The 11,246-nt window shown below is 37.6% G+C and overlaps 1 protein-coding gene and 1 non-coding gene across 8 annotated transcripts in view; both read left to right on the top strand.

Moving 5' to 3' along the window:
- RUNX2 (runt related transcription factor 2) overlaps positions 1-11,246 on the top strand; it is a 224,687-nt gene that overhangs the window by 79,971 nt on the left and 133,470 nt on the right. For 6 of the 7 annotated variants that reach the window (XM_025042939.1, XM_025042938.1, XM_025042940.1 and 3 more), the window contains one exon: positions 9,810-9,971. In XM_025042939.1, coding sequence (XP_024898707.1) covers positions 9,810-9,971 — 162 coding nt within the window. Of the gene's footprint in view, positions 1-9,809; positions 9,972-11,036; positions 11,209-11,246 lie in introns of those variants that run through there. The other variant, XM_025042941.1, reaches the window with a different exon arrangement.
- Positions 8,569-8,673, top strand: LOC112474656. The gene has a single exon (XR_003044514.1). It is a non-coding gene; the product is annotated as a U6 spliceosomal RNA (small nuclear RNA).

Here is an 11,246-nt window from a genome sequence, read left to right as displayed (position 1 = left end):
GAGTCATAGACTATACTTCTGCCCCGTTGCTATTATGATGCTGTCAGAGGAAGATTTTAAACATGCATACCTGATTATGTCATACCATAAAAACGCCTCAGTGACCTTCTGTTGCACTAGGATGAAGACCAACACCTCCAGCGTGTTCAGCCGGTTCTGCATATCCTGACTCCTCTTTGCTTGCTCTCCAGTCTCATCTCACACTATTTTGAACCTTTTGTCAGTAATCCAACCACATTGGCTTTGTCAACTCCCCCCTGCTGGCTCCCCTCCAAAAAACATACTGCTTCTGTCCTAAGAACTTAATACATGCTGTTGGCCTTGCCTTAATTTCTCTTACCCGCACCTATTTATCTACTAAACTTCTGCTTGTCAATGAGTTCTTGGCTTAATTATCATACCACTAGAGAAACCTTCTCTGACCCCCAAGCATGGTTGCAGTGCTCCACTGTACATTCTTATGGTTCCAAGGATATCTCCTTTTTAACACTTACCACAGTTGTATGATTAGTTAATGTCAGTCTTCTCCAGCAAACTGAAAACTCTATAAGGGCAGGGATTAGGTCTGTCTTTACCATTAATATCCCTAGTACCTAGCACGGTGTCAGAGTAGGCACTCAATACATATTTTTTAAATGAATGAATGGATGAATGAATGATTGGGAGACAATTCTTAGAACCACAGATACCACCATTCATCTGACAACAGGAATCACCATGCCTGAGACCTTCTGTAACACCTTGGATGTTGATATCAAACTACTATACCTGACACAGTGGATGTCGATAGCAAACTGATTTAAACCTGAATTTGCTATACTCACTTCAATATTGTGATTTAAGCGAAGGGTCACTTCTGCTGGCAAGTACCACATCCCAGTTATATCTCAAATTCTGGTGCTACCTGTTTGTAATTTATTCCCCTCTCTCTGCTGGCTTTACCGTTGAGGTCTAGGATATGCCAAGGCTGAGGTCAGGTTATGTGTGACATGTGGTATAGCCTCTTGTTTCTTCTATTAGGTTTTTCTTTTAAATAGAAAAATCCCCTAATTTTCTGTAAGACAGTTACGAGTTCCATTCAGCCAAAAGTTGATAATACTTAAAAGAAGCTTCTCATTACCTTGTCCTAATAATTCAACTTCCTTCTGGTTTTTCTTCTAACATTTTTTACTTGGATCTGACATCTTAGGCTATATGTGTCATTTCTCATTCTCTTCCCAGTTGTTGTCTCTTAAGACTTATTAATTTCCTCTTTTCCTATTATTTGTATTGTAATATAACCTGTTGTCGTGCCTGGTGCTCCTTACATAGCGTTTAGTTTTATCCAAACCATTTGCTGTTTTTCCCCTCAAATTTCAGTCTAAAGCTTCATGAATCAGTTGGGTTGGTCTTCTGCCAAATGATGCAGGTAGCCACCTTGGTTAGTTTGAGAAAGCTTCTGGTGGGAATACGACGGGGAATCAAAATCCTGCTCTTGGTGTCTTCTCTGCTGACATGAGCCAAAACCCTCTGAGTTGGGAGGTGCCATGAGTGTCAGCACTTGTCAGCTGCATTTCATAACCACCCCAAATCAGCTCAACGTGACTTTAATAGCATAAGTTGCAATTACAATTTCCTGAAAGGACTGAGAGTAGGGAGCCTATTTTTCTGAGTAGTTAGAATCATAGTATTTCATAGCTAGAAAACACCTTAGAGATAAAACCCATCTATTCTCATCTTACAAACGAAAACAGTGAGACTCAGAGAAGGTAAATTATTTGTGCACAACTTGCACAGTTAGTGCCAAAGCCTCCAATCCAGAGCTCATGCTACGCTTGGAAGAACCTGTTTTTTTTTCGAGACTGTAGTTCCTTTTAGTGAAGAAAAACAGAAAGTTTATTCAAAAATCAAGTCTAGCTAAAAGAGTTATTAGAGAAGACATAGAATTTAATATTTAGTATTTAGTGTAAATTGTTTTGAAGTGGAAATTTATGTATGAATGTGATTCTTTTTGTATTATGAATGACAGTAATATGACAGAAATAGTTTAGGATAAGAAATTGTAAACCTGCCTCTCTCCGTTGAGATTATTGACTTTACTTGACTGTGGTAGCAATTGAGAGGCATAATCTTAAACTAGTAGACTCTGCATATGGTTCATTTTAAATACTCCAGTTTTCTCAATAAATATTTGAAGTCTCCACAGCCTGTTTTGAGTACTGATTAGGGAAAAAATGAGCAGAGGATAAGAGGCAGGGGGGGTCCCTCTGATTGCATTCTACTCCTCAAATACAGCAGGTACTCACTGTAGACGCACTGAGCTTTGGCAGAAATCAATTGCTGTTGTGGTCACCTTATACAGAAGCCTGCTGGCAGCACAAACAGGAAGAAGCCTTTTGTGTGCTGGTTCAGGCTTTGCCCCTGTTGAGTTGTTTCCTCCCATCTCTGCATGAAGTTCAGCGCCATGTCCATGGTGTGCCTTGTTGTGAGTGATTCATAGGAAAGCAAGCCCTTCTTCACACCCACACATGTTTAACCAAAGTGTTTACAAAAGGAGGCCTGGTAAGAGCAACCACTGAATTCCCTTGCATATCTTTCACTAAGCTTTTATAAAGCTCTCTGACCATTCTGCCTTCCCCCTCTTCAAACTCATTAAGAAAAGATTTCTACATGTCTCCCCAGAATCAGTTCATTTTCCTAGGGTACCTTTATTCTAACCATCTTCCCTCCTCCTTCTTTGGGGTCATAATAATAAGACCTCAAGTGTTTAGAGTTCAATTATGCAGATATGAAATTTGACCCCAAGTATTTAGAGTTCAATTATGCAGTCGTTTGAAAATATAAATACTCTTAGAGCCCATGACTCTTTACTTATCATTTTAGGAAATGCATGACCACTCCTTCCTTTTCCCCATACCAATTATTAACTTCAGAAGCTATAGTTTAACTCAAAGAAGAGAGCGTGCTTTCCTCATATCCACAGGATTAAATAAATGCTTGTCTCCATTTTTGCCTCATGCAAAGACAAATTGGATCATGTGAGCCACTCCTCCCCCAATTAGCATTTTTGATCATCCCCTGGGTGTGTTACCTCCTGTACTTTTATGTTTTGGAGGTTCATAGAATAGAAAGCAAATGGCAACCGATCTCCAAGTAGCCTAAGCTGAAGGAACACCACCGTAGAAGGAGAACTTTTAAAGTCCACTCTGACGTTGGTGCTCCATGGTTCATTTCTCTCTTTATATCTCTTTAAAAACACAAATATATGCTTTGAACTTTTTTTAATTAATTATTTTGTATCCATTAGTCTTACTTTCCCAACCGGTTATATAAGCTTTTTCAAGGCAAGAAATGTCTTTTGTTTCTTATCTGTCTCTTAGACCACCACATTGCCACGTAGGCATACAGAAGCTGTTTATCATAATAAAAATTGATAATTTGCTGATGCACCAGAACAGCATGTAAAAACTCCTTTCCCCCGCTCTCTAAAGCCCTGTTAATATGGCAGTAATGACCATTTGTACTTTGTAGATGAGAAAGGTACAGTTAAGTAAGAGCCTTGCCCTCAACTTAGTGAGTTGGGAGAGAAACTGAAAAGGGCATGCAGGCTCTGGACTTCTGGTATCTTTTTAAACTACAAGCTATATAGAGTGATACCATGCAGTTTTGGTAGTAGCTATGCCTGTGACAGACTTTGCCTCAGTTGGAATGAATGCTGAAGGGATTCCTTATGTCAAATAACTGGTTCTTTTTTGTTGAACCTGAACTCATGGTAGCTAGAGTTGATCTACTCATGAAGGAAACCACAATTTCTTCTGGAAGTGTGCTGTTGCAGATCTGAGGTATCCAACAAATGGTCTGACCTTCCATGCCTGGCAGTAATTCTTAGTATACTTTCCCAGTTAGAACTCGGGACTGTTTTATCATTGGCTTCATTTCCAGTGTGTCTAGGAGCTTTGCTCTGCCCTAGGTCTTCTGCTTCTTTCTCTTCTTTCCCATTTAGTCATTTTGATTAGTCACATCCCGCCTGTGAGTACAATAGTATAGGAAAGACCTGATTTTCTTTCTCGGGCTTGTTACAGGTCAAATTTGATTACAAATTCCCTTTAAAACTCCCTTTTTAGGTTCTAGGAGAGAAGTTTGGAAAGAAATAGGGGTGGATTCCTATTTAAACGCTCATGTGATATTTAATATTGTAGCTTTCCCAAGCACTAAAGAGTATGTACACATAAAAATACCTAGCACCAAAGGTTTTGTTTTTAAATTGTAATATCTATATAAAAACGTCGATATTTTTAACTTCTATCATTTAGTAACAAAAATAATATTGATACTGTTTCTGAAGATAGCCTTCTAAAAATAATGAATTATAGTTTTTAAAACACCATAAAAATATTTAAAGTCCAAAAGCAGTTTTCATCTCTTTTGAAAATTTCTATGAAATAGAGTTTGGCTATCTTCTGAAAATTTGTGAGTGCTTATAGGTAATTATAGGTCACCCAGGATGTAATATCAAGACTGTTATTGGCACCTCTATCCTCCGAGACACAAAAGTCAAGGATATTCTTATTTATGTTAGAGTGGTGGGACATGTCATTTTCCTTTTCTGCAGACTTGAAAAGACAAACTGTTCAACATAAATCTGGATAGGGTATAGTGAAGCAATGGATTAAATAGTTCTGTGGGACCTGAGGCTGAGATGACAATTTCTTGTCCGTTAGTGATTAATTAATAGATTTGTCTCAGAAATGGGCCCTGTACTCTTCCCTATTAATAACCTTAGGAGTGATTGGCGATGCCTAAAAAACATCTGTCACCTGCTCTGAGTCATCCAAGTTAAGAGTGAATCTCAGAAGTCTCGGATTTCTTCAGGAAGTTGAGTTCAGAAATTGTTTATGAGATCAAGTTAAGTTAACTTTACCGTAAGCATTAATAATTGTCCACAAGAAAGCAAATGTGCTGTAATTATATGTTTATGATAGGATTATATTTTCTTGGTGATTGGACATTTAGGATCAAGATAGTTTATAGCTATTTTTCCCCACAAAAATTTCAAAAAAATTTAAAGTGTAGAGTATTAGAAAATACACTAAAACAGATTAGGATTTCTTGGTCTGGGAAACCAAAATTAAGAAGGGACATGATTAAGGTTAAATGATTATAAAGGGTATTGACATGACCAACACAGATATATTCCACAAATATTGGACTTCAAAACTACAGGAAGCTTTCTAAAAATTGTCCTCTGCTAGAGTAAGAGTTTATGGGCTAGAAACATAGATAGAGAATGAAAGTTCAGTAAAGGTAGAGTTTTTAACAGTGGTGAACATTTATTGGATTCTTTCTGTGTGCTCAGTTCTTTACTACATTATCTCATTTAATCTTCATGACAAATTTAGTGAGGAAGTCTTCCTATTTATCCCTATTAAACAGATTAGGGAATTTGAAGCTCAGGTTATATAATTTGTCCAACATCACGCAGGCCAGAAATGGTAGAGCTAGGGTTGATGATGGCTCCTGCAGACGAATTAGGGAAGGCCTGATGTGTTTGGAGACCATTACTTGTTTTTTAGGTTGCTGTCCTGCATAGAAAATATAGTCGATGATATTGTAATATCTATTTATTGTGTCAGATAACTCTAGTTATGGGTCTATCACTCCGTAAGTATATAAATGTCAAACCACTATGTTGTACACCTGAAAATAATATAATATTGTGTGTCAAATGTAATTGAAAAAATTTTTCTTAAAAGATTACTGTCCCTATTACAAATTAATAGTTGATAGATGGTCACGGGGATAAGGAGCATGTCATGGGGAATGCAGACAGCAGTAAGGTAACGGCTGTGTATAGAGCCAGAGGGAAGATAATCAGGGGAATTGTTTCACAAATTATATAAATGTCTAACCAATATACTGTACTTGAAATTAATAAGAAAAATATTACTGTTCCTATTAAAAGTACTTATATGACATTAGTGAACCCTGTATGGCAATTCTTGTGTTTTAGTTTTCTTTAGTAACTCTCTCTCCTTAAGTAGGTAATTATCATAGAATCTTAGGATGGTGACCTTGAATGAGATTGTCTGGACTGCAGCCTGTCCTCTGAGAGACAAAAAAAAAAAAAACAAAGAGAGATCTTCTCTTTGTTTAGGGATAGTAAGAAGTTATTTTTGCTAATCTTGGATATCTTCAGGAAGGACCTCCTCTAAAAGCAAAACTATCCTTTAATAGATTGTTCTGGTATATATTCTGGCAGTCAGGAAGTTTATGTAAAAGCTAAAACCTCACTGAAATAACTTCTTGTATAGCCTAAGGAGAGGTTAGAGAATGACTAATTACTAATTTATAGTAAAATTCCATTATTCACTCAAGCCATCCTGAAAACTTCATTCAGTGGTTGTTTATTGAGCACCTGGCTGTGTGCAAGGCATCATACTGAATTGTGCTGAATATGATCTTGAAAGTCTTCAAGAATAACACTAGACAGCCCAGCCACCCTGAATAGTTTAGAGTCAGATTTTTAATTTTTTGAGTAATAATAGTGATTTACATTCACTGTATATTATTTAATCCTTATACAGTTTCCTGAGCTAGTGTTATCATACCCATTTTCCAGATGAGGAAATCAAAGCTCAGCAACATGAAGAAATATGCTGCATATCATACAGCAGGTCCCTGATGATGTGAGCTCCTAAAGAGAATAAGTGTTAATATAGTACTTTACAATTATCCAAATGTTTTTACTTATATTATCTCAACTAATTTTGTAAACAAAATGATAGTAGCTATTATTATATTCATTTTACAGATAACAATAGTCACTATTATTTATTATATACTTAATATTGCCAAGAGTTCCAGATAACTCACCAGATAAAGCCTAGTTCATGCAATGCTCACAACAACACTAATAAGTATCATTCCCATGTTACAGATGAGCCATTGAGGCTCCCCAAATTTAAATGACTTGGTAGCACAATGGGGAGCTATGATTCAAGCCTAGGCTTGTCTGCCCAGCCAAGTACATATGACCACTTTGCTGTATTCACTTTACCATATTATTCTTTCTCATATTCCAGATGAGGAAACTAAGGGTCAGAGTCAGCTAACACAACTGAGGTCATACAGCTTAGAAACAGCAGAGCTGGACTCCAACCCAGATCCTCTCATTAGAAAACTTACTTGTTTCCCCTGTACTGGGCTGTTTCTCTGCATAAAGAGAACCAAAAGGCTGTATCTTACATCCAAGTTCCCTAATTCCTTTGCATTGTGTTTAACTTTTATAATGTTAGTCATTCTTTACATTTCTTTGTATTTTTCCCCATTTTGGGGCAGAGAGCCCCCTATACTACTGGTAACAACACATTACAGTAGAGGAATGGACACACAGGTTAAACTACTTGCTCCGGAAATCATCTGGTCAAGTTAGATTAGAACTCAAATCCCAATTTGAATCCTGTATCCCCAATTCACTTAGCTATGTGTTTCTTGTCCTTTTTGTCTTTTGAAAATGTTGCTTGAAAGAAGGCTTTGCCTTTATGAGATTGCTTCTGGTGCTGTAAATAATGCATCTTTTTCCATCTGAAGATCATTTACCATTTCTCTGAATAGTGAATTACATTAATGGTTAAAGCAAGGAAGTCAGTATCAGATGTATAACAAGGACCACTCACTCAGATTTGAAATGTTGCCAATCTATACAATCTCAGCCTTGAACATTTGAAAGTACAAAAGTTCATTACTTTAATGATCAAGTATCCTTTAGATTTCTGAAAGAAAAATTTATGGTAACCATTTACAGTACTATACTTTTGCTCAAATTACAAACTCAGGTAAATGTTCCTTAAAGTTGAATTGGATGAAATTTTTCTATATATTTGTTGATATAGTAAACATCAGATAAATATCCAGATGTATTTAATTATTTCGACTCAAGGAAAGTATGTCCTATTTAGACAGTCTTTAAATAAATTATTTCTGAATTGAACAAATAAACAAGAAATAGCTGAAACTAAATGGCTTTGACTGTATAGAAAAACTTGAGAGCCTTTAAAAGAGGAATCATTTCAGAAAAATCCATGTCTTATTGGTCTCATTTTTATTTTTAGAGATAAACCTGAATTGACCGTTCAAATATATTGATAGCTTTTGAAAATTGAGCTTTTCATATTCAGAGGCTGATAGGTGATGTGAGAATAATTTTAAACCTATTACAAATGTATTAATTCCAATTCAGGTGTGTTTTAACCATGGGATTATCCCTGTGTCACCAAGAGTTAATATTTATTGAATGAATGCCTTCTATGCTAGTCCTCTCTTCATAGTTTTCTCATGTAATTCTCACATCCCTGTGATTTAGATATTATTACTTCCCTATCCCCTTTTATGGATGAGGAAAGTGAGGCTCAGAGTCACTGAATAATTAACCCAAGATTACATAGCTAGCAAGTAGAAATCTCAGAACTTGAGCCTAATTCTGAGCATTCCAAAGCCCATGGATATTCTAACACACAAAGTAGTCTTGTGAATGGCCTGATATATTAGAATTTTAAAAATTAACAAACAATTTTAAAATTAGCAAAAGAAGTGCTTGCTTCGGCAGCACATATACTAAATTGGAACGATATGGAGAAGATTAGCATGGCCCTCCGCAAGAGTGACACGCAAATTTGTGAAGCATTCCATAAAAAAAAAAAAAAAAAATTAGCAGAAGGAATGTTAAGAGAAATTTGCTTATGATTTTGTTGGTTCAGCCCTCAAGTAAGAACCGAACAGTTTGAAATACACACTTTTTCCGCCCTGGGAACATAAAGCAAATTTACCTTTTTTTTTTTTTAAATGGAGACTGAAGCTCTTTTGATGAATCTGCTTGGCCTTTATTTGAGTTTGTGCCCCAGGAAATGCCATAGAATACCTCAGGAGACTTTGTTACTGCTCATCCTAACAAGCCGGCAGCCCATTATTTTTATTATTATAGTGACTGTAGGTAACGCTAGGTCACATTCCAAACGTGACATTTTTAAAACAGATTCCAATAGGATTAAAGATATTTCCCTGTTCTCCTATTTTGGGTCATTTTCTTATTGTCCAGAGGGTGATGAAACTTTTCAGTTCTTAATGGTAGTTGACTTTGAAATTACATTTTGTCTTATCTTAAAAGTTGTTTTCTGGAGTAACTTTACCATGAGAATAATATAACCAGCTCCCCTCCATTCGGTTCTTACATGCTGCCTGCCACCTGTGTTCTCATCTTTACCCTCAACCTCCTGACCCCCATGCTAAAAGGTGCCATGCCATTGACTCACCTGGAAAGAAAGTGAACTGTGTTAGAACCATGGAATCATGCACTTTAAAACCCAAAAACTACATCTGAAAGATAGTAGCTGGATATGCAACAGTAAAAGGCATCTATTCTTTATCTAAGTTAATTGTTAAAAATTTTTTTCTAACTTAAAAAAATTACGTAATGCATATTCATTGGAGTAATATTAGAAAATACAGAAAATAAATAAAATGGAATTCAGCTTTATAAAGACAACTGAAACAGATTGTTTTCTAAATGACTAGTAGACGTTCCAAATAGAAATATTTATGTGGGACAGAGAGACGAGTAGTCCTTATGCGTGATTCATTTTGTTACTTTCATAGAGACTCAAAGTCTAGAAATCGTTGTGCTGTACAGGGCCTGAGAGGGTGGGGTTGTAGGAAATAAATAGACCTTATGTATTTTCCTTTTTTTTTTTTTTGCTTTGTCCTTTCTAAGTTTGGGTTGAATGTTCTATGGCCACAGCATTTGGTATACTAAAGATTTCTCTTCTTTTTCCCAGACCCCAGGCAGGCACAATCTTCCCCACCGTGGTCTTATGACCAGTCTTACCCCTCCTACCTGAGCCAGATGACGTCCCCGTCCATTCACTCTACCACCCCGCTGTCTTCCACGCGGGGCACTGGGCTTCCTGCCATCACCGACGTGCCCAGGCGCATTTCAGGTAAAGATCACACTTTAACTAAACATCCCACTCCCAAGCAGGGTTGGGGTTGGGGTTGCGGGATGGGCCAAGTTTGTTTTATGTATGCTCACAGTTACTCTCTATTAGAGGCACGTGGGCAAGGGTTTGACAACGGGCAAACCAGGTCTTCTGAATTATGGGGTTATCAAATACTGTAACATTTTAGATCAGGAGACTGAAAATCCATCAGAGATGGCATAATTTTCTTAAGATGATATCGAATGCCACCCAGTTTTAGTCCTGCTGACTTGTATCCCCATTGGTGGGCACTGTCTCATAATGAGGGCCTTCTCCTGAAGGTCTTATGCCAGGCCTTCCTCCGCTTGTATTCCTTTCTTTTCCTAACATCTATCTGTAAACCAAATTACAGTTATGGCATAGCCCTCCATTTCTAAAGACTTTTAAATCCCGAAGTCCAAGCTAACCAGTTTCAAGGGAGAGGACCTGTAAACTTAAGATCTTTATCAGAAACTAGTTATTTGAAGTGCAGTGAGGCCTGGAAGAATCTTAAAAGTCAGTGTGTGGCTTCTGAGCGGCCAACTCAAGACCGAGGCAACCTTTCTATGAATTATGTAGCGTACTGCTATTGCTCTCAGTGTGGCGGCCCCAGTCTCACACATCTACGATTCCAAAGGCACCACAAAAATCTGTGGCTTATGGTGGAAGTACATGTAGTAAACAACCTGGTCACCCCCTATCATAGAGAATTTATCATAGAAAGCCAGAAAGTGTCCACAAAGGCTTCAAACAGACCAGTCGAGTTAAAGGCTCTTGGCCAACCATATGAATTCCATGAATAAGAAAAAATAAATCTCTCAGTACACCCCAAAAGTACATACTACGGCATTGCCCCTGCGCCCCCTCCCCCATAAATAAAGAAGTAGACCCACAGAGGCACACACAGTTGGATCCTATATTTGTCAGACACTCTTCTCAGCGTTCGGGCTCCATGCACCTGTTTGACTCCTGGCCAGGTTAATGCCTTTCTTTCTTTCTCTTTGTGTTTCTGTCTCTGTTTCTCTCCCTCTCTCATTTTCTGCAAAGCTCGAAGCCGTTACTCACTCCGCTGAGTTGCATCACTGACAAGCTGAAGCTCCACCAGCAGGCTTGCAGGTTTTGATTAGTTCAGACTCCTTTATTTCTTTCAACTTGGGAGGAGGGAAGGCTTTGTTTCCCAAGCAAATAGCAGGAAAGGGCTCTCTGGTCCTAGTGCCTTCACATTTTCTGCAGCAGATGGACTCTCATAGGGGTGAG

Source organism: Pteropus alecto, unplaced genomic scaffold, assembly GCF_000325575.1.
Source record: "Pteropus alecto unplaced genomic scaffold, ASM32557v1 scaffold7, whole genome shotgun sequence".
NCBI lineage: Eukaryota > Metazoa > Chordata > Mammalia > Chiroptera > Pteropodidae > Pteropus > Pteropus alecto.
Note: the sequence above shows the minus strand (reverse complement) of the source record. Positions and strands in the feature narration are given on the sequence as shown.